At 42.1% G+C, this 24980-nt stretch overlaps 1 protein-coding gene across 2 annotated transcripts in view; it reads left to right on the top strand.

Moving 5' to 3' along the window:
• COPB1 (coat protein complex I subunit beta 1) overlaps positions 1-24980 on the top strand; it is a 296632-nt gene that overhangs the window by 125856 nt on the left and 145796 nt on the right. For both annotated transcript variants that reach the window (XM_078681014.1, XM_078681015.1), the window contains exons 9-13: positions 26-133; positions 216-362; positions 780-925; positions 6400-6496; positions 7893-8053. In XM_078681014.1, coding sequence (XP_078537140.1) covers positions 26-133; positions 216-362; positions 780-925; positions 6400-6496; positions 7893-8053 — 659 coding nt within the window. The remainder of the gene's footprint in view (positions 1-25; positions 134-215; positions 363-779; positions 926-6399; positions 6497-7892; positions 8054-24980) is intronic.

Here is a 24980-nt window from a genome sequence, read left to right as displayed (position 1 = left end):
TGTTGCATTTTTTTTCTCGCTCCAGGATCTGGTTATGGACATACTAAGAGTGTTAAGTACGCCAGATTTAGAGGTGCGGAAGAAAACTCTTCAGTTAGCTCTTGATCTTGTATCTTCCAGGAATGTTGAAGAGGTGAATATATTCTGTCCTTTACAATTTATGTAGTGCATTTAAAAGAAACAGGCATTTAATATGGGCTCTTTTTATGTTACAGCTGGTGATAGTTTTGAAGAAAGAAGTGATTAAGACAAATAATGCCTCGGAACATGAAGACACTGACAAGTACAGGCAGCTGCTTGTTCGGACGCTACACTCCTGTAGTGTTCGTTTTCCGGATATGGCTGCAAATGTTATCCCAGTGGTATGGACCCAGTTCTCAGTGTTCATTGCTGTGTCCATGCAATATCGGTTTCTAATAGTGGTCAAAATAGTTATAATCTCCCTTTATTGGCCATGCACTGACTAAAAGAAAATTATTTTCATAAGACAGTTTTATAGTCCAGCTCAAAGAACTTACTTTTTAGTAGCTGTGTTTTCTTCTCGGAAAATCAGTATCTTGTTAAATATAAAACAATAGCTCACTACTAAATATTTTAGTTAATTCACTATGGGGAAGATGTATCTAAGGGCTTAACCCATTCTCTGTCTATGGTAAAATGTGTTAGTACATATGGCCCTAAAAGGAGTGCAGTGGTGTTTAGATGTGTCTGGAAATGCTTATTGAAACGTTTTGCCAAGATAAATAATTTCACGTTTTGTTTCTCTGATTCTCCTTTAGTTGATGGAGTTCCTCAGTGATAACAATGAGGCTGCAGCTGCTGACGTTTTAGAGTTTGTGCGTGAAGCAATTCAACGATTTGAAAATCTGAGGCCACTTATTGTGGAGAAGATGTTGGAGGTCTTCCATGCCATTAAAACTGTAAAGTACGTGTCTCATTATTTCCTTACTATAACAACATGACAGATGTGTTCAATTCTGAATTAAAATTCCTCTCACTGTAACTTCCACTCTGTCACTTCAAGCGAGTTCACGTTGTATGCTTCATAACAATCTGTGTTATCCACTTCAGCTATCCGTTCTAAACGTTTCACCAGTTACTTGCAAGTTTGATTCCTTTGAGGTCCGTAACATTGCTACTAAATCCGTTGGATAATTGTGATTTAATGATGCTTGCAATGGACTACTGGTTATGCACTTCAAACTTCTTATTCCTGCAGCTGATTCGTGTGTTGACATGGACATGGAAAGCACATTCGTCTTATTGGCATTATTAACTTGGAATTCACACCTGTTGATAATTATTTTAAAGACAGTACTTACCCAAGTAATCCCTCTTTAGTTTTGTGAGGTTGAAATAGTTGCCATCATCTTGCCTCCCTATGTGATATCTTAGTGGCTTCCAAAACATGGCTCACACATGTCAGGTTTTATGGCGCAACTCAAGAGAATGCCGAGTAGATGTGGGAAAGGATTCACTCCATTTAGGCTAGAGGGCCCAGTGAGAATAGCGAGGTAAAACCCTTAATGGAGTGAAAGCAAAAAGTTTTAAGTCTGGGACAAAATAAAAAGTAGAGCGAGAAATATCATCTTCTCTGATGGATACTTCTAAAATTCTTCACCTTTTCCATTTACTCCAGGTGCCAGACTGGATCTGGAACCATTTTACAACAATTGTGTCAGGGGGCGCTCCGCAGGATTAGTTTGATGCTCGTAAGGGTCCACCTGCAGATGTTACCAATACCCTAAGTACATATATAAACAGGGTATTCGGACCATCGGGCGAGGGAAAAAAGGGAAGGGGAGGGATCAGCTGGGAAGGAGACCTGAAACAACAAAAGGCAAGCATAAGAATAAAGCATATAATGTGTGGCTACTCTCATATGATCTCACTAGTAAGGGTAATATACCTGTCTCACAAATGGTCTCTTTGGGAATATTTGTATGACATCCAAAAACCCTCTGCCAGGTTCAATATAAACAATCACAAGATTCAATTGGATCATCAATAAAGTTTCTATATTCCCCATTCCTTATGGACACAGAAAGTAAATTCAAAAGTCAACTGGTTAGAATCACCAGAGCCGAGGATTCCCACTAGTATATAGTTCGAGAATCAAAATCACTGTAACAAGTGGCTGCGACGACCCGCCGCGTCCAGTGGAAAGAACACAAACATAAACTGGTAATGCGTGGTTGCGACCACCACCGCGTTCCAGTATTTAGTTAAGCATTGTCAAATAGTAAGACAGCCCGGCAACGTGTGGCTGCGACCACCACTGCGTTCCGTGACTGTGAAAGCAAAGGAAAGACTTGAGCAGACCGGTAACGCGTGGCTGCGACCACCACCGCGTTCCGTGTCTGTGTAATTAAAGTAAAGACTTGAGCAGACCGGTAACACGTGGCTGCGACCACCACCGCGTTCCGTGTCTGTGTAAATAAAGTATAGACTTGAGCAGACCGGTAACGTGTGGCTGCGACCACCACCGCGTTCCGTGTCTGCGAAAAGAACCCAAGGAGAAAGCCAACCACCAGAAAACAACAGCAGCGCGTAGCGTAGAATACTACCGCGCTCTGCTTTACGAATCCAGAAGCTTCCTAGCTTCGCTACATCAAACGAAGCTCACAGTTCAAACAGGTTACGGTAACGCGTAGCAACGTTACCGCGCTCCGCTCCAAAGGACAAAACTACGAGATGCTCACAGCGATGAGCAGGCTGAGAACAGGACGGTATCCACTCGAATATAGCGGCGCTTGGAACAATACAGAACCGGCTGACAGCCAACTCCTCTGTCCAACCGGCAATCAGGATCCAATCAGGTTAACGCGCATCCTCCGATGTGCAGACCCGCCTAAGTTCTTCCTTTCCCGTGGCATCATGGGAAACGTAGTTCCAGCTGTAGTCAGGCAGGCGCGGCTAGGACAATCCTCACAAATTGCTCATGCGTGCTGATAGGTGGCACTATCAGACTCCATGGCAACTTTATCCCACTTCTGATAGTGCTAGCGCAGAGCAATTGATAGCCAACACCTGCGCATGCTGACAACAGTTCCTTTTTTTCCGTGCCATTTGACACGGATCAGGAGCTCATCTGCCTAACTTTGTCAGTGCTTTACCGATCTCCAAACAGATTTTTTTTTTCCCCTGAAAAAGGTTGTCTCCCCTGAAGACTATATGGTTCAAGCCGTGCCCTACCTGCATGAAGCCTTTGGCTGATGACAGACTAGTACAATTTCTGTCTTTGGTGTTGTGGATGCAGGAGTGATTTTAAAATATGCAGTAAGTGCTGCACTAGAAGGCCATTGGGGTATGGAAGGTGAAGCTTTGTCATCAAGCACAAGAAACTGGGCCAATCTCACTCCAGTTTGAGAGCGCCCTGCCACTCCAAGTCCGATCCAGGACTCCATCCTGGATAAGGGGAAGCCAAGGACAAGTCCCAACAGATACACAAAAAGTTTTGGCAGAAGGACCCCCTTCATTCTCACTCGGGAGACTGAATCACACAGTCAAGACTGGGAGCCCAACTTTGCACAGAATGTCTGAATCCAACCCTAGTAAAAATAATGTGCCAAAGTTTCCTGAGCCAACTGAGACGTTGCAGTGGCTAGAGACCTTCAGTGAACCAGTACTGCAATACTTCCAACGATTCTGAGTTACCCTGTAGTGCCTTTGGGACCCTACTTCTCCACTGGGTCCACCAGGTGTATTCCTGCTGACAGTCCCTTCCCTCGCACCAAGCCCACTTTGTCCTGTTTGTCTTCCTGCTGGTGGCAGATCGTGGTTCCACTTTTTCACATAAGACCATGTCGGATCCTACGGCATCGTCCCTACCTTTAAAGATTCCAGTTCTGGTTTTGACACTGAAACTGATCTCTGATTAAGAGTAGGGTTTGTTGAGATCCAGGCCAATGTTTCGCTATGAAATCACCAACACCCAGCCATTAGTGCTGGAGGATCCCACAGCAGTGCCTTTGCCTCTGCTCCGGTGTGTGCGGCACCAGGAGGACTTATTTAGTTTTGACTGATATGTACGGGAGATCCACAGAACTTATGGAGATGATGAGGAAGAGGCTTACAGCTTGCCACCGCATTTAGCTGGTGATTGACTTTATCAAGACTACTAGGATGTTAGTGGTGGGTACCTCGTCCAAAACAAAATAAGATTACCATTGAAGTCACCTATCGAAGAAAGTGCTACAGTTGCTGTATGCAGGGCAGAAGATGTCATATAACTATGATTGCCTGTTATTGAAATTAGGCAATATACTGACTGACTCTTGTCTGGACAGACACTTCCCTTTAAAGGTACAGTTCTGGCCTTTGTGGCTTTAAAAGCTTTCCTCCCGCGGCACTGTCGGGACATTCAAGATATGATCTTTGTTTCAGGCTCAGGGTTCTGTCCCAGACAGTAGTGAGGCTTCTTGCTCTCACAGCTTTGTACATCTTTCTGCTGCCTGATGCCAATTGGCACATGTGGACTCTTCAGTGGAACCTCTCCTTTTAATGGGCTCAATACTGGGAAGCCTCATGGACCACGTTTGCGTGTTAGATGAGGCGGCCCTGGATCTTCAATGGTGGATGGATGCTAACATGTGCAGTAGGTGGTTCTCCCTAACCTACTCGGTGCTCGCGGTGGTGATGTGTACATCTGCTCTGAGCTGGCGAGGCCATCTGGGCTAAGAGAAGATCACAGGTCTCTTCTCTTCTGTCCATTAGTGCAGAGGCCCACTCCAACCTTTGTCCACAGTATGCTATCCAACTGGCTCTTCAGGCCTTTTTTCATTTCATCAGGGCCAGCCTTATGCAAGTTCTGATGGACAACATGGCAGCATACGGTACTGCAGCAATCAAGGGAGCTTTAGGGTCAGCGGTGCTGTGCTAGGAAGTGCTGAGACTGTTGCTCTGGCTCGATCTTCAGGGAGTCTCATTGACTGCCTGCTATTGCCCAGAACCAGTCAGTCAGCCAGCACAGCCAGTTGGTAGGTTTTCAAGGGGCACCTCTAAGGTGCCCTTTGGGTGGATGTATTAATAAATCCATCACTGGATTCAGTGTGGTTTTATTAACACAAGATATTTTCTACTAAACATATTTGTTTTCAGTGAAGCCATCATGTAGGCGGGGTACTCGTTTTTACCAGTGTCCAGCACATGTGCTTAAAATGGCTTCCCTGATTACTTGTACTGGCGGCAATTGAGTTGGCTGGCACAGGTTCATACCGTCTCATGCAGTTATCCCCCCACATGTAGTATAGTGTACCCTGCTTTAGGGCAATAAGGGCTGCTTTAGCGGTGACTTGCCTATACTGCATGCCGTGTTTGCAGGCATGGCACACAGGGCTATGTACCATGTCGTGTTTTCACTTTTGTCTGCACCAAGACAAGCAGCCTGCAATAGCAGTCTGCATGGGTTTCCCTGGATTGAAGCTAGCCTGGCTGATAAGGGGTGTTACCCCGAAACCGGTCCCAGGATTCTTGTTTCCTGACCAGGGAAGACCTGGTTTGGCAGTTCCGGCTGGACTGTTCCCATTAGGAACAGGATCAAGACTGTTTTGCATATGGCTGGGTCTGAACTGGGATGGCAAAGTGAGCTAAAGAACAGTGATGGATTTAACCCAGATCTGTGACTGGGGGTGAGCGTCTGAAAAGTTTTAGCGATCTGTCCATCGTCTCCTTGTGTTTGTTATGTTCGATGCAAGGCCTCCCACTTTAGCTGTGGAGCAGTGTGAAAAAATAATAAAATATTTCTTCTTCAAAACGCTGTTTCTGATTTAAACATGTTATTGTTTAGAAAAGTTAAGCAAGTTTAAATACCTTCTTGTATCTTTTCAGCAAACATTTTTCTAAGATTAAAATGTTAAAACCTTCAGAATGTAATTTAAATTTGTGAAACGAATGCCTGAATGTATTCAAGGGAAACATTTTCAAAGATTTTATTCAAGTAAAAAAAGTTGTTTAAAGATTTGAATTAAAATCATCTCCTTTTGAAAAAACTTGAGCCTTCAATAAAAAATGTCCTGCATGCAGGAAGCACATTTTCAGTGAAAATATGAGCAAATTAGCACCCATAATGGTTGAATAAACGAATGAGGACATCCTGTCTTGGCAAGAAATAACTGATCTATAATAGAGTGATTTATTAGGTTAACACAGTGGATTGACTATGAAATGCAAATTTTATCTGTTTTATCCTAAAGCACATACTACAGAAGTTTGCAAAAGATATTGTTGGAAGCTGAAATATTCTAAGTACTTCACATAAAATGTTCAAATTCATCAAAAAACCATCTTTTTTTTCTTGTAAAGGTTTACACCTAATACTTCCCACGGTGCTCTGCTTTGGTGAGCCTCAAGTATTATTCACTATCATGATCTGAAATACTTTGTACTTTCTTTTTTTAGAATTTATCGTGGTGCTTTATGGATTCTTGGAGAGTACTGCAGCACAAAGGATGATATACAAAGTGTGATGACCGAGGTCCGCAGATCTCTGGGGGAGGTATGGAATATCATTGCTTTTATTTCTCATGGGTATGGACACTGTACTGTAAAAAGACTGGCCGTGTTGTTACGCCTCAGTCTTTTATTTACTGACAGGGTTGGATCTTCTGAAAGCATCCAAGTCTTTGCTAAATTTAGTTTTAGAAAAGCCATTTGCCTAGAAGACACAGAAAGAGTTTTTGTAACTATTAACTGAATGTTTTTTCTGTACAGTCATTTCTGACCCAATAAACTGATTTCAAAGTCTTACAGGAACGTTGCTGACCGCCATGCCTGAGTTAACACTCTTTAAACTACCATAGAAACAATGAAAGACCAGTTCTGGCACTCCCTCACCCTTTCTTATAAATTTCTGTTCCCCAAAAGGACCCTACAAAATGCATCCAGCATTTACAGATCCATTCCCCTTGGATCCAGCCACTAAATATTCACTGACTGTTTAACCCTCTTCCCATTGATTCATGTCTGACATTGCAAACATTGCAAACCTCACTCTCGCTTCAGGATCCTCTAATGACTTTATCTCTGCCTTCCAGTACTTAACCAATTTACCAAACGCAGTGCTAAATCCTTGACATTGGTTGTCGTCTTGTCCACACAAGTGTGTGTCCAAACCCAAAATTTCTGCCCACTTCCCAGTTAGATTGATCTTTCCCTGCTTTCACCTCTTGCCTCCAAACCCCAGCCTGCTTCCATTCTCACAGTGATCACTGCTTGATAGTCATTCCCTTTATTTGACCTCCTCCAGTTCACAGTGATTCCTGCTTGTATTTTGTTAACTGAATTGCCATTTTAACTCCAACATAACAGACCTGTGCATGTCCAGCTTACCGTGATACTTGCTTCTTTCCTCAATCTGACTTGATGAGTTTTTTTTGTTTCTAATCTTTCTTGAAATTCTAATTCTGAAAGGTGGCAAATACTCAGACCAGGGATTTAAATCCACATGTCCATTACCACAAGCTAATCCCCCATTATGTTTCATTTCTACACAAAGTTTTTTTACTAAACATGCCTTAAATATTTTATTTTTCTATACTGTGAATTACATATTTTTTTTGTTTAGACATATTGTATTAGTTTTTCTTGATACACAACTTCCTTAGTCGCTGGTATACTTCATAGCATAGCAATATCGACCGGTCGATCAAAATAAACAGTGATAGATGTAATTGTGATTTCCCACACATATAGTATGGTATAATGGCAATAATAAGCTAATCAACCCACCCCCACCCCTGCCCACAATTACCAACAAACTTATTATTTCCCATTCCCTCCTGCTACTGTGAATTAAATATGATCCAGTGTTATGTTTTGGTCCTGAATTTACTGTGATGCCTCCATAAAAACAGTTGTCACCCTTTGTGTCATATTTGCATACTCCTTTTCAGATTCCAATAGTAGAAACTGAAATAAAGAAAGAAGCTGGTGAAAATAAACCAGAGGAAGAAGTGACTGTTGGTCCGGCCCAGAAGCTTGTGACAGAGATGGGCACCTATGCTACTCAGAGCGCCCTCAGCAGTTCCCGGACAGTCAAAAAGGAGGAAGACAGGTTTGACCATTTAGATTTTCCCACATTTCTATATGCTTTATGTTAGATTTGTCATCCTTAGGGCGGTCTTCCCCCAAACCTGTATACCTGCTTACCCTCTCTTTTTGGTGTATCATTATGTTGGTCGTAGGAAACTGCGCACTTTACCACTGCTTACCAGTGCTAAAGGGCATGTGCTACCCCCTAAACACGGTGACTTTTGTGTATAACCAGTTGGCATATTTAGTTTACTTAGAAGTCCATTGTAAAGTGGTATACCATATGCCCAGGGTCTCTAGTCTAAAAGCTACTAGTGGGCCTGCAGCACTGGTTGTGCCACCCAAACAAGTAGCCTTTTAAACTTGTCTCAGGCCTGCCATTGCAAGACCTGTGTGTGCAGTTTACTGACAGTTTGACTTTGCATTTAAAACCTCTTGCCAAGCCTTAAACTCCAATTTAATTACACATAAGACACCACTAAGGTAGGCTGTTGGTAGCCCAAATTCCAGGGTGCTTTGCATGTATAAGATAGGACATTTACATTAAAGGTTTTGCATGTCCTGGTAGTGACAAACACCCAAATTCGTTTTCCACTGTGAGGCCAACTACTCACATAGGTGAACATTGGGAATTCCTTAAAACACTTTAAAGCTGTAATTCGCGATTAGAAAGGAGTAGCTGCTTAATGTTCTTTATCTTTGGAATGGTAATGATGAATCCTATTTACTAGTAAAGTTGGATTTAACATTACTGCTTTTGGTATACCTCTATTAGAGATTGGACATTTCGATGTTTGTACTGCTGTGTCTACCTTGCAGCCTGTCTCAACTATACATCTCGGGTGGGTGACCGCTACACTTTTCAGAAATGATGAATTAGTGGAGTACGTGTATTTATTACAGCAGTCCCTTGTCATACATAAACATACAGTTTAATATATTGAATTTGTATCTCCTGTTGCGACTAAGCATAATTCATTAATAGGTGCAGTAGCATTGAGAAATGGCATTCCATGTCTAGTAATTAATAATGTTGTCTGCGTAACAAACCCACTTGAAAAGGTGAACTGTAAACTCCCACCCTCGCAAACAGACTGCATGCATCATTCAAATTTGAAAAGCGAAATGTTCTTTTTCTGACAACAAATATATGCATTATTCATTGTGTATAGTTGCCAATGCTACCACGTTATGGGGGGAAAGATCATGTTGTAAAAAACTTGCGGAGCATACCTATTTTTATGCACCCCATAATTAATGCCCTTTTTGTCATTGTCAATCTACAAAAGGTAATGCCTAGGAAAAAATAAAGCGAATTCCAAAGAAGAGAGAGATTAATTGTCCCTTTCTGAATATAAATTAATCTTAATGAACCAATCTTTGTTTTTTTATATTCATCTAAAGCCAAACTATGGATACAAAGAACTTATTTAGTAGTTCTTATTTATTGTTAATATTTTTGTTCTATTTTTTTCATAGACAGAAAGACTTCACTTGCAACATATACACAAGAAAATACACATATATATACATAACACTTATATTTACCACAAATCTGTACACATATTTACATTAGAAAACAAACGCATATATTTTTTTCTCTTTTTATATATATATATATATATATATATATATGTCCTAGCCCATTTTTTAACAAAAAGGATGCTTAGTTGACTAAAGACCAGCATTCCTATACTAATCAGATCTACCACAAAACAAGTGCGGGGCCTATAAGGTATATATTTTTTATCCTTTCTTATTCAGGCACTCCTTCTTAAACTATTTTGGTAACTCAAATTTTTAGTGGTGTCTTCATGAAAAAGGTCGACGCGTTTCAGCCCATTAACTACGGGCCTCATCAGGACAGGGGCTATTGTAGGTCCGTCTATAGAGTCAAAAAACAATAAGAACATTTATATGTACATTTTCCTTACTCCAAAATATTTCATGGAGTTATTGTCAAAAGGGTTATTGTAGAGACGGGGTATGTCCTATATACACTTCACTTATATTTATATTTTATATGTACAAATATTTACAATTTTTCCTCAGAGTGGCCTGGCAAAGTGAACCAAAAAACACTGAAAAGGCACCCGAGTAGAGACGGTGTATTGTTGGCAAAGAATAACCAACAATGTTGTAGTGAAAATATAGTGGTGAAAGAAAATAAATAAAATAAAATGAGTGTTTAAAACTCCTCCACCAGAAGTGTTATTTATAATTGTTTATACCATGCTTGCTTTCATCCTACGCACGCGGAACATATGTTTTTAATATTGGCACCTAACAGGAAAGGATAAATAAAGATAATGATAAGAAGGCCACTATCGACCTATGTCATACACCACCCCTATAACGAGTGCAAAAAGTAGCAAAGCTTACCAAACGGAATTCAGATGGTATACCTATGGAAGATAAGCCAATTCTCCAATATATAATGAACTGAAGGCAAGGATGTCCAAAAGTTCTAAAATATAAATCTACATAATGCGTATCAAAGTCACAGCTCCAAAAACATATACTGCAATGATAAGAGGGGGAGAGAGAAGGTCTTACTAAACTCTTACCCCGTTTTTGAAACTCCAAAACAAAACGTCTTTTTCGGGGGTCCTGTTATCCACTTGTATTCTGTGGAGAACGAGTAGGGGATATATATATATATATATATAAAAAAAAAAATATATATATATATATATATATATATATATTTATATATATATATATATATATATATATATATATATTTATATACCAGTCCTAAACAAATAGTACAAGCGGACTACTGTATATTAGGATAATTACTCTCCCCATAACTCAACAGGGGCAAAGAACGCTCGAGACAAAAAACGCTCACCTTTTAAACCGCGAGGCAGCATCTAACTTGCACCCCATTCACTTCCATCGTCGTGTCCAAAGTCACGTGATGCGGAAGTTAAAAAGGACCAAATCGCAGGTCAAAGTAACAATAGCAGCGAAGTAGGAAGGGGACTGAAAGTGCAGTCGCCTTTCTGAAAAAACAGCCTAAAGATATATTTGGGGAGCGAATGTTCGTGGTTACCAAACCAGTAGAGATAGACAGAGGACTATCCCGACTTCATAATGTTATTTACATATATAGAACTGATCTTAAAAGTAAATAAATGTATACCCTCATACTGGCGTAATCAGGTTAGGTAATGCTCTGTACTCTGAAGGATTCTTATTTAAAATAAAGAATTTGAAATTTTTGAAAACGAGGAAAGAAAAATAATAATGTGAATCCACTTAGAAAATAACAAGAGAATAATAAACTTATTCATGCAACCTAAAAGATGAAAAAATAATTCTTGCCACCACTCCTTACAATCTGAGAAATACAGAACATATAGTACATTCAGTATTAGAGAATTTCAGAACATATAGTCAGATCACAATCTATCTATATAGTCAGTATTCATTCTATCAGCGCCCAAATTTCATCTCTGTCATTTAGACCAGATACCGCTGTATGGTACTTTTAAATGAATCTAGCTTCTAATCGGTTTAGCCTATTTTCCATTTCATCAAGATTTGTTTTGCCTGAGGTGCATAAAACTGTCCATTCAATATAATTTTCTGAATGGTTATGCGTTTGAAAATGGTGAACGAGTGGAGCTCCATGTACTTTACATTTCACTCGTGATTTATGTTGAAGAATACGATTTGGGTAGTTTGTCCTATATAGAACATATTGCATGGACATTTAATACAGTACACTGTATTTTTTTAATTGCAATTACAGAACGTTCTCTGCTGGTGAGACTGGCCATTTATTTCAACCTCTTTTGAGTCTTTTGTAAGACTACATGCCGCACAGTTTTGACATCTATAATGACCTACTATCGGGGGTAAGCTCAACAATCCTCAGATCTTTATTAATAGGATCAGACTTTCTTGCAGCTCTCACTAAGTGTTGTCTCACATTTTTACCTTTTTTAAAAGCAAAGAGAGGCCTGGGGATACCTAGATGTTCAATGAGTTTCCAATTCTTTTGGATCAGTCTTTTCACTTTATTTGCTTTAGAGTCATATGTGAGAACACATGTTAAGGGAGTGTCTTTATCTTTAATTTTTGTTACCAGAAGCACTTCCCTAGGTGTATACCATGCTCTTTTAAGGGCAACTTTAACCAATTTTTTTGGGTAGCCACGCGCCATCAACTTATTTTTTAATGTCTCTGCACTTTTGAAATAATCCTCTTTTTTACTACAATTTCTCCTCACACGAAGAAATTGACCATAAGGTAAATTCTCTTTTAACGTGCGCGGATGGCAACTTGAGAAATGTAGGAGTGTATTTCGATCTGTTGGTTTTGTGTATAGACTAACTTGTAGGCAATCATTTTCTTGTTGGATGTATACATCTAGAAAGATAAGTCTAGTTTGATCATGCCACAGGGTAAACTTAACCGCATGCGTGCGGGCGGAATTCCGCTCGCACGCTGAGATATTGAAAAGCGCATGTTACGTGACAAGCTGGGCTCGTCATCAGCGTAGCAGGAGGCTACCTCATGACGAGCCCAGCTCGTCATCAGCGTCGAAGGGGTTAAATTCCTGGGTTATTGTGTTTAGCCAACTATGGAAGTCTTTTAACAACAAATGATCTCCATCCCAAATCATAAAAATATCATATGGGGACACCAAAAATGTAGCTGGGCCTTAAAAGGATTGGTGTCGCTATATATCCACTTTTTTTCGAATTCAGCCATAACAAGATTACCTATATATTGAATTTGTAGTTCCTGTTGCGACTACGCATAATTCAATATGTGCAGTAGCATTGAGAAATGACATTCCATGTCTAGTAATTAATAATGTTGTCTGTGTAACAAACCCACTTGAAAAGGTGAACTGTAAACTCCCACCCTCCCAAACAGACTGCATACATCATTCAAATTTAAAAAGCGAAATGTTCTTTTTCTGACAACAAATATATGCATTATTCATTGTGTATAGTTGCCAATGCTACCACGTTATGGGGAGACAGCTCATGTGGTAAACAATTTGCGGAGCATACCTATTTTTATGCACCCCATAAGTAATGCCCTTTTTGTCATTGTCCGCATATGAACCTACAGCACGTCTCTGCCAGCAGTGATCAGATCCCAAGCCTTCTGTGAGTCATTAATTGTAATCAAAGATTTTACAGGTTCTTGCATTTCCACTTAATCTGGGGTTTTCCTTGCCATTTTGTTCTCTTTGTTGTAGTTTTAATAGAATTAATGTGGTAGCCTGGTGATATTTTCTATGTAACCCGTCTTTTAGGTCTCTCCTAGTGAGCACTTGCACTTCAAGACATACTGTATTCAGGATATGGGCATAAAGCTCCACCTACTTTCTGCCCATCTTTTTAATTGGCTCCTGTCCTTTGTAAATGGTGGCTTTTCATTGGTCATTAGGCTTAGTAGTCCCTCCTTAGTACCAGCTTGTCTCTTATAACCTCCCATGAGGATACCCCCTGTTACGTGTTATTACAGGCTCAAGGCACTGTTTTCTTAAAGACCTTCAGACAGGATACTCACTTGGTCCTAAACTAGATTGGCAATGATTACTTTAATCGCTAGCAGATCTCACATTTATTATAAACCTTGTATAAATTTCCTTTCATTAGCTCCACATAGAGTACAACCTAATCCAGAGTTAATATTATAATTCTTTTGTCGCATTTCAAAGCTACTAATTGTATATATGGACATAGTTATTTGAATGTACTTGTGGTACTGTTTAGCATGCAATGCATTATGGGTAGGGTGGATCCACCATATCTTCTGCACGGTGCAGTACCATATGTGACCAAAAGTTTGATGCTCAATAGGGACTTCTAGGAGCAACTTGCGGTACTGCACCTAAACAAGCAGTGCCGGTGCCTTGCTCAGTAGGTGCCTATAGGAGCAGCTTACAGTACTGCACCTAGAAAATGCAGTGCTGGTGCCTTGCTCACTAGGCACCTCTAGGAGCAGCTAATGGCCCTGCACCAAGACGTGCAGTGCTGGTACCTTGCTCTCTAGGGACATCTAGGTGCAGCTTGCGGTACTGCACCAATGCATGCAGTGCTGGTGCCTTGCTCACTATGAACCTCGAGGAGCAGCTTTCAGTATTGCATATAATTTCCCTTCATCAGCACCACATAGAGTACAACCTAATCCGGAACTCATTTAATAATTCTGTTGTCACATTTCAAAGCTACTAATTGTATATATGGACATAGCTATTTGAATGTACTCATGGTACTGTCGTACATTATGGGTAGGGTGGATTTACCATATCCTCGGCAGGGTGCAGTACCATATGTGACCAAAAGTTTATGATGCTTGCGATACTGCACCTAGACATGCAGTGCTGGTGCCTTGCTCACCAGGGTCCTCTAGGAGCAGCTTGTGGTACTGCACTGAGACATATAATGCTGGTTCCTGGCTCACTACGCAAGCATTTGCAATGCACTAGGTGTCGCATTACTGAAAGTATGAGTTATTGGCGTTGCATTATTATTTGCAACTCCAATACCTCAAACTATCAGTAATGTGAAACCTATTGCATTGCAAATGCTTGTTATTGCTTCATTATGACTACATTGTACACTATTATCAGAAATGAAATGCTTGAGCAGTATACCTACTTCCCTCATTTTCATTGCTGTAAACATTTATTTGTTCAATGTGTTCGAGGCATGTGGGCTGCTGAATTCATATCTGTGCATAGATCGCCGCCTAGTGTTGGGTCCGGATGATTGCACATTGTTGTCCTGGAAGAGTCTTTCTAGTATCACGAGATAGGTGGCTGCTCCCGCGGACTACAGTGCGCATGGGCATCCTCTCCCTCCTTAGATTGTTTTTTTCCGCCATTGGGTTCGGATGTACCTTCCAGCACTCCAAGTTCGGAATCGAAGAAAACTCTTATAAAAGGCGAAAAGGCCTTCGCTTTCGTCGGTATTGTTTGCGATCGGTACCGAAAGACTTTCTTAAACTTTTGTTGCACTCCGGTCGTCGATTCGGGCCGTTAGGCCTTCTCGACGCCACGTGGACCGACAGTCGATGGAACGAAGTCCATTCAAATACTGCCCGCAGTGCAACTCAAAGTTCCCGCACACAGATAAGCATCCAGTGTGCAACAAATGTTTATCTCCAGATCATAATGAAGATAATTGTCTAGCCTGTGCCCAGTTCCGATCCAAAAAGACAATACGGAATCGGCGGGCGGCGAGGCAAGCAATGCAGAGGTCGGCACCGGAGCCCGAGAATATCTTCGACGATGAGGAAGAACTAGGGCACGCTGAAGACTCGGATCAAGACGATCAATACTCCGAGAAAGACTATGATCAAGACATCGTAGCTGTTGAAGACGACTCCAATGACAACGAGGGGTGAACTGTGAGTACACCGCCCCATATAGACACTACACCTATATCAGAGACTCAGGTCGAGGCATCGCCATCAGGCCTTAGCCAAGATCAAACAACAGGTTCTATATCCCCGCAATACTGCCCGACTAAGAACATACAAAAAGAGCCCTCTGAGACACGTACTCCAAGGCCGGTTCCATCGAAACCGAAACTCATCGACACAACCGTCTTCGGACCAAACGTCGTTGAACCGAAGGTCACAAAACCAAAGGGCGCTGAGCCGAAGGCCACCATACCAGAAAAACCTTCGAAGCCAAAGACAGTCGAATCGACCAAATCGACTTTGACCGTCGAAAAAGGGAAAAAGGCTGGCACCGAAGACAAAAGGGCTACGCCCAAGGCGGTCATCGAACGGAAACCTAAGGTTCACCAGACCAAACCTGTCTAGCCGAAGCCCATCGATCCGAAGAAGGGCATCGAGCCAAAGTCACAGGCTCCGAGGACACCTCTAAAGCCAAAAGAAGTTACCGAACCGACAAAGCTGCTCAGTCCGAAAACCGTGATGAAACCTGGAAAAGACATTGGACCGACAAAACCTGTCTGAAACACTCAAAAACCGATACAGGCACCAAAACCGGTCGAACCAGCTAAAGGCATCGAACCGAAAAAGGTCAAACCAAAGACATCGGCGCCAAGGCACAACACTGTGGAAGAGGAGCTCATCCATCCAGACCCCTCCACAGAGGATCATTCCAAACTATATATTGACCCAAATACTGGGAAAGTGACTGTTTATACCAAGAAGAAAAGACCAGTTCCTGCTGAAGACTTTTCTAGAATTCCTCTCAAAAAGAAAAGGGACTGTGCTACCTCTCCTATTCTTTTCCAGCCTATCTCTCCAGCTATGCCTACTACTCCATATGCCCCATACTCACCTGCACGCTCTGACCATAACCCAGATGAAGATCAGCATGCAGACGTGGGTTTTGGATATCCACGAAATCCATACATAGACCCCAATTCACAACCATGGGGTGGGGGGTGGTGAGCCAGACAATGAGGGGGCTCTACCTATTACAGACCTTACGGTATAGCCAGTTAAACCATCACCCACAGAAGACACAGTGGCTTTTAACTCTTTAATAGATAGAGCAGGAAGCTACCATAATGTAGACATGCACTCAAATGCCGTAGAAGATTTTCTATTTGATACGCTGGCTACATCAGAAAAAAGTATCAAAACGATCCCCGTGTTAAAGGACGTCCTAAAGCACGCAACTGACATATTCAAAGACACTGCCAGGGCACGCGTCATCAACCCAAGGATAGAAAAAAAATATAGGGCGGCACCAGTAGACCCCACTTACATCAAAGGGCAACTACCTTTAGACTCTTTAGTAGTATCCAACGCACGAAAGCGTGAAAATTCACAAACTACTGGAGAGGCTGCTCCTCCTGACAAGGAGTCCAACATTTTGGAAGCATCAGGCAAGAGAGTAGCAGCTCAAGCAGCAAACTCATGGAGAATAGCCAATACTCAGGCCTTGCTGGCCAGATATGACAGGGCACACTATGATACTTTAGAGGGACTTCTCCAACACTTACCTGAGCCGTACAAAGACCAGGCAGATGAACTTATACAGGAGGGAAAGCTCATCACCAACGCCTCCATTAAATGTGCTCTAGACGCGGCAGATACTGCTGCCAGATCTATCAACACAAACGTACTACTTAGGAGGCATGCATGGCTGCGAATATCTGGATTTAAAAATTAGGTACAGGCTACTATTCTTAACCAGCCTATAAATCCAGATTTTCTGTTTGGTCCAGCAGTTGATTCAATTCTGGAGAAAATGAAAAAGGACACTGAGACCGCAAAGTCCATGGGGGCTCTTCAGTCCCAGCAACACAGAAGCTCCTTTCGTCGCTCCACTTATAGGGGAGGAGCGCGAGGTAACACATCGCAGCAATCCTTCACATACAAAACAAATACGCAATCCACCTACAATGAAAACATGAACTGGGGTGGATACAGAGGTAATAATAACAAGGGCAGAGGACGTGGAGGCAATGCCAATAGATCCTCCACTAACGCCAAACAGTGACTTCTTGGCACTACCCCCAGACCATATAACACCGGTCGGGGGAAGACTACAACAATTCCTGCCACTATGGTTAAACATCACTACAGACAAATGGGTTCGGCAAACTATCCAACATGGCTATTGCCTAGAACTCACATCAACACCACCCAACATTCCGCCCATACTCCGTCCAATGTCTCAGGAACATATAACATTACTGCAGCAAGAGGTCATCAGTATGCTGCAAAAGGGGGCCATAGAACCAGTCCCACTTCAACATCAAGGAACAGGAGTATACTCCCTGTACTTCCTCATTCCCAAAAAGGACGGTTCCCTCAGACCAATATTGGATCTCAGGCCCCTCAACCTGTACATTTTATCAGAGCATTTCCACATGCTCACTCTGCAACAAGTCTTGCCATTGATGCATCAAGGAGACTTCCTAGCAACCCTAGACCTCAAAGACGCATACTTTCATATACCAATACACCCTGCTCACAGAAAGTATCTGAGGTTTACTATTCAAGGACAACACTACCAGTTCAAAGTCCTACCATTCGGTGTCACAACAGCTCCACGGGTGTTCACCAAATGCCTAGCAACAGTGGCGGCACATCTAAGAAGACAACACATTCATGTGTACCCATATCTGGACGATTGGCTAATACATGCGCCATCAGCCCAGCAATGTGCCAACCACATGTCAAAAACCATTCATCCCCTGCACAGTCTAGGCTTCTCGCTAAACTACCCAAAATCACTCCTGCAACCCTCCCACGTCCAATAGTACCTGGGAGCGACAATAGATACTCTAGTGGCGAAGGCATACCCCAACGCAGCACGGATCAACAGTATGCAAAAGTTGATCCAAAAGTTCAGACCACAACACTCATTGCCAGCTCGAGTGTTTATGCAACTAATAAGGCATGATGGCCTCGTGCATATTTATAGTCCCTCATGCCAGACTACACATGCGTCCACTACAGGAGTGCCTAGCAAGGCAGTGGGACCAGGCTCAAGGACCATTAAAAGACCTAGTGTTGGTGACCAGTCGTGCATACAACTCTCTGCATTGGTGGAATCCACAAAACCTTTGCAAAGGACGACTGTTCCATGAGCCTATCCCACAAATAGTGATGACAGCGGACGCATCCCTGCTAGGCTGGGGAGCCCATGTCCTGCATTACACAGTCCAGGGACTATGGACTATACAACAGAAAGAAATGCACATCAATCTTCTAGAGTTGATGACAATCTTCCTAGCCCTAAAAGCGTTCAAGAAACACTTATGCAACAAAACCGTGTTGATCTGGCCGGACAACATGACGGCTATGTATTACATTCAAAAGCAAGGAGGGACACACGCCACACAGCTGTCGCACCTGGCTCAAAGAGTGTGGAAATGGGCCATTCAGAGGAACATGTTTCTCATGGCAGAACACCTCCCAGGCAAGGACAATCAAATAGCCGACCTGCTCAGCAGACACAGTCAACAAATGCACGAATGGGAGTTTCACCCCAGTGTGCTCCAACCATTCTTCCGGAAGTGGGGACAACAGGAAATAGATCTGTTTGCCACAAGCGAAAATGGAAAATGCCAGTACTTTGCCGTCAGGTTTCCACATCCGCAGTCGCAGGGCAATGCGATATGGATGAACGGGTCAGGCAAATTTGCGTACGCTTTTCCACCAGCGCCATTAATCCCGCTAGTGGCACGCAAACTGCGCCAACATTCCCTGACGCTAATCCTAGTTGCTCCCACGTGGGCAAGGCAACCATGGTACACAACGTTCCTAGAACTGCCAGTGGTGCCTCATCAGAGGCTGCGACTCACACCCAGTCTTCTAACCGTGGCGAAATCCAACACCCAGATCCGCAACAGCTGGACCTGGCAATCTGGCTCCTGAGATCCTAGAATTTGGATACCTCAACTTGCCTCCAGACTGCATGAATATTATCAAAGAGGCAAGAAGACCCACTACCAGAGCATGTTATGCAGCAAAGTGGAAACGTTTCGTCATTTACTGCACTAACAACGACATAAACCCATTAGATGCTTCTACACAAAACATCATCAGCTATCTCCTGCACCTACAACGTTACAATTTAGCCTACTCATCCATCAGGATACATCTGGCTGCGTTGGCAGCATACCTCCAAAACAGGCAACACCTTTCATTGTTTAGAGTGCCAGCAATAAAGGCATTCATGGAAGGACTCAAACGAGTAATTCCACCAAAACACCCACCTTCACCAGTCTGGAATCTAAACATCGTTTTAACCAGATTTATGGGACCACCTTTTGAACCACTACACTCATGCGAACTACAATTTCTTACTTGGAAGGTGGCTTTTCTAATTGCCATTACTTCACTTAGAAGAGTTAGTGAGCTACAAGCCCTAACTATTCAAGAGCCATTCATTCAAGTACATACAAATAGAGTAGTTCTCAGAACAAACCCTAAATTCATGCCAAAAGTGATATCCCATTTTCATATTAATCAAACTATAGAACTGCCAGTGTTCTTTCAAAACCCACAGACAGTAGCTGAAAGGGCATTGCATACTCTAGATGTCAAGAGAGCTCTGCTATACTATATAGATAGAACAAAGGCATTTCGAAAAACAAAACAGTTGTTTGTTGCTTTCTCACCGCAACACAATGTGATGTATTCCTATAGGTTCTGTATCGATCCCCCTATTCCTGACCCTGTTCTGGTTAATAATTAACTAGCAGCCATCCCACGGTACAAAAAACCGTTATCTGATTAAGCCACACCACGGCACAGGAACGCGTTATCTGATTAGGTCATAACGCTTGCCATCTAATTAGGCAAGCACTATTCCTCCAGCCCCTGATAAGGCATACGGAGTTCTCAAAACAAATCAAACCTATGACAACCTGGGAAAATCCCTGCGGCCATTGTTTTGATTTCACCGAGAACTTCAGCAAAAGAATGTGCGAACGAGCCCGTTCATATGACATCCTTATTGACGTATCCATGTCCATCCTTACGTCAATCTCGGCACCTTTCAGGTATAAATATTACCGACATTGCCTTAAGCAAACACACGCGGTGGTGACGAGATCGGAGCAGCGAGACTTGCCGAAGAGGCCAGCACAGAGCGGACCCCACTGGCGCTGCCCCGCCTTCCTGACGCGCTGAGAACGAGACGCTGCTTTTCTCCTGCCGAGAAATCCAGCTCCGGCGCTTCCAAGCAGCCCTCGCAGGCAGCTGGAATATCAAGACCAGAGACGAGAGATACCAGCCCTCAACCATTCTAGATCTCAGGTACAGAACTGAATAACCCCTTGCAGAGAATTCTTGAGTCAGTCACTTGGCAAAACAAACTTAACTTAAACTGCTACTTATCTACTCCCGCCCACGAGTTAGGCTTAGGTCAGGTACACTGGGGTAGGCGTGGTTAGAAGCACCAGTTGAGTACGATTAGTCAAATGTATATATGAATGTATCTATTTTTATCAGTTTTAAATATCATATGGCTTAGAAACCATATCAATGCTTCTGCAGTATTATTTTATACTTCTGCTTTTATTGTATGCACTTTACTTAACCATAAGTATCGCAATAATATCGATTCATTTCTCTTGTACGAGAAAAGAGACTGATCAATAAATAACATCTTTTATTGAACACGCCCGTCTCTTCCTTTTCTCTACAATCTGGTGAAACCAAGAATGCACTGAACTGACTGAGTAAAATAAGTTGTCTTTTGTTTTCACACGACTCTAGAGATACACTCTTGATTAGGGGAGAGCAAAGTTGTCATGTTCTATGGTTGTCAGAAACTAAATCCCTTCTTGTCTATCCAGGGAGGTTAAACTCCTCCTTGCCTATTCGAGAAAGTTTCTAGTGAACTCTGAGCTAGCTGGCAAACCCAAAACTTTAAGTCTAATATCGTCAGTAGAAGACCTAGTTAACCTCCGTCCTAGGTCTATACTATTGAAGGTATTATTCCAATGCGCAGAGCCTATTGGGATAATAGGAACTACACTACATGGCGCCCAACGTTTGGATAGGCGATAAAACTAACGCAAGACATTAGAGTAACTCAGTCGTGCTTTTTCACACAGAACCCCTTTTTTCCCATAATACTCCAAAGACGTCTGGAGTGGGTGAAAGGTCATATCCGCCAAACCTCGCAGGAGGAGACTCCTATGTATGGTTCTTGGTTTATTCAACGTTGAAGGATACACTGTTCCAAAATATTGTGCATCTAATCTTTGTTTCATAGAAACCTGATCTGCAAACAAACAGAATAACCTTCTTGACAATAGTATGTCAGAAACTGAAGAAGAAAGGGAGACAGTTAGACTAGCAGCTGAACTCCTACAAGCAGACAATACTCTGCTGGAAAATGACCCAAATGCAATACTCATCCCGGTCAACATAAGGAAATCTATAACCTTAAAACTTATAGAAAATGGACTGACACCAAGAGGTGGTACAGTCATATTCGTAATTGAGGCACACGAATATCGGCAGACATAGGTATTCTATTCATGGATAAACTTTCCAGCAGAAAACGCTATAACAAAGGACTTCCACTATTACAAAATAGAGGAACCTCCTAGTGAGTACACTCCTTTCGAGGAAGTGGAAATACCACTCAAATTCCAAGAGCACCTGCTCTTGTTTCATGGCGTCCTAAAACATAATAATCACATCACCAGGCTCGGTCCACTAGGTAGACCAGGAGCAACGTGGCCGGTCCTAGACAGATATACACCACATCCAGACATTGAAGAAATGCCTGCAGCAGAGCTTTTAATACAGCTAAAACAACTAATCAAAATACATAGACAATTAGTCCAATATGTAATGCGGACTTCAACAGTCCAACCAGCAGTTAAAATTCCACAGCTGAACCCTCATCAGGGTAACACAAATAAAATTACACCACAGAACATACAGTCCTGTCTGGGTAAAGTACCCGCAAAACGGGAACAAATACCCTTCTGGCTAGCACAAAAAATCACTCAAATAGAGGCGGTGTTTCCAGACACCACCCCAGTAGAAAAACACAGGATTCTGACTATCTGTCTTCCAATGGGAATCGCACCACACGTGGAAGACTGTGACACTTGGGGAACAGTCTTTGCTTCCATTTACACAAAAACACATGGTGTACCATCCATGTCAGTAATACCAGATGTGCTAAAACAGATTCAAGATGAATACGGTCCAGAACCCGCTTTAACTCTCGGTATGAAATTACTGAAAGACTTCAAGCAGGTCTCGGCAATATTATTAGCCAACATAAAGGGAGAAGCAGCAAATGTGGCGATTCGCCAGAGGTTAAAAGAGACAAATATAGCAGACCAACCATCTGAAATTGCCAGAATCATAGAAAAATCCTATGAAGAACTAGGAAGAGATAGTTTGGGTGGAATACCAGTGAAACCCCAACTAGTTGAAAGTCCTGAAAAGGTATTTATAAAAAATAATTTAAACACTCAAAAAAAGAGCTGGGATGGAAACAAACAATCCAATCCTAAAGAAAAAAGATTCCAGTCTAGAGGAAGGTCTCCTCGGCGGAGAGAAAGATCTCCGAACCAAGGACGCAGGTCTCCCCAAAGTGAGCCCTCTGGGAAAAAATACAACCTTAGAAATAGGGATAATATAAAGAAACCTGATAGATATCAAGATATTGATACACGTCCCTCTCAATCTTTTCAGACTTCCTCGCAGAAATCGGAAAGAAGAGGACGATCAGAACACAGGGAAGAGCACGTCAAGTCCAAAGACAAGGAACCTGCTCATCCAAATAAATAGTTACAATTTCCAAAAAAGAAGGTAGCCAGTATTAAAGTAATCAAAGATGCCGAGAATACTGAGAACACAGCTGAAAAACGGAGAATGGGCTCAGACAATGCTAGACAGCGCAGCAGAAGTGAGCATAGCTCGCAAAGTCCTTATGAATCATCTGGAGACAGTGGACACGAATGAATACATTCAGGTGGAAACTGCGGACACCAGAGTTAGCAAACCTCATAAAATATATGAAATTACATTGCGTATAGAGGGGGATAAGACTAGAAAAATAAGGGGACTATTTTGGGATAATCTGTCCAAGGGCTATGACATCCTTCTAGCTGAACGAGACTGGCCACCGGAGTTTGTCAGGGAGTGTCCTCATGGCGAAGAAATAATTATGCCTGCCTACTCAAATCACATTCCAATTCATAAAAAATATACACTTGCTAGAAAGTGGGCAGTAGCTCAAGCTCCTGCTTTATATAAAAATCATGTAGGATGGGATTAGGACTCTCCTCCCCACAAAATCCAGTTAAAATCACAACCTACTGCACAGAGGCAGTACCCAATTAAGCAAGAAGCTAAAAAACAGGTAAAAGAGATCCTAGATCAACTTGAATACCAGGGGGTGATTGAAACTTGCACCTCACAAATGAACAATCCTATGTTTCCTGTCTCCAAACCAGACAACTCATCTCGTCTAGTTTTGGATTACAGACACCTTAACTCATGTTGCAAAACCTTTGCAGTGCAAAACTCGCATAGTGCTGCACTAATGAATAACATAGTGCGCAAAAAATACAAAACAACATTAGACATCTCTAATGGGTTCTTTTGTCAAAACATAGCACCAGAGAGCAGATATTTAACTGCGTTCTCGGTAAATGGCTTGCAAAAAAGCTTCTGCCGTTTACCCCAGGGGCACAAGAACAGCCCAGGATTATTCTCAAGGAGAGTAACAGAATTACTACAAACATACGATGACGAGGCATTATCATATGTCGACGACATTTACCTAACAGATGATGACTTGGATACTCACTTGAAGAGAGTGAACACCATAATACTTGGGTTCGCAGCAGAGGGTTACAAATTCAACTTTAAAAAATCAAGAATTGCCCATCTAACAGTCCTGTTTTTAGGATATGAATTATCAAGTGAAGGCAAAAGCCTGGCTGACAATTTCCTAGAGAAATGTGCGGTACTCCAAGCTCCTAGAACACTACAAAACTTACAATCAATTCTAGGCTTCCTAAATTTCGGAAGAACATACATTGCAAATTACGCAGAAAGGATCAAACCCCTTTATGATCTAATAAAACCAGATTTTAAAAGAATCAATTGGACTCAAAAACACACAGAAATTTTGAGATCTTTACAAACAGACATGTTAATTAAAACAAAATTAGAAACACGTGACAACACACGCAATCTTGTGATTCGAGTCATCCCAGGAAGATGCGGATTCACATACCTGACCTCTAATGAGGGAGAAAAGGTACCAATTGCATACAATTCACACTTGTACACAGAAGCTGAAAAGAAGTTCAGTATTAAAGACAACATTGTTCATGCAGTTCAAACTGCTATAGCAAGAGAAAAAGACAACGCTGACGGTAGACGTATCACAGTCAGAACAGCGGAGTCAGCCTTTGAGGCATTAACAACCCCATGTAATTTACCAACAACAACGTTGAATCCAGAATGGATACAATGGGTGAATTCAATTA

The sequence above is a fragment of the Lissotriton helveticus genome, chromosome 3_1 (genome assembly GCF_964261635.1).
Source record: "Lissotriton helveticus chromosome 3_1, aLisHel1.1, whole genome shotgun sequence".
Lineage (NCBI taxonomy): Eukaryota > Metazoa > Chordata > Amphibia > Caudata > Salamandridae > Lissotriton > Lissotriton helveticus.
The sequence above is the reverse complement of the archived record's forward strand: the minus strand, read 5'-3'. Positions and strand labels throughout refer to the sequence as shown.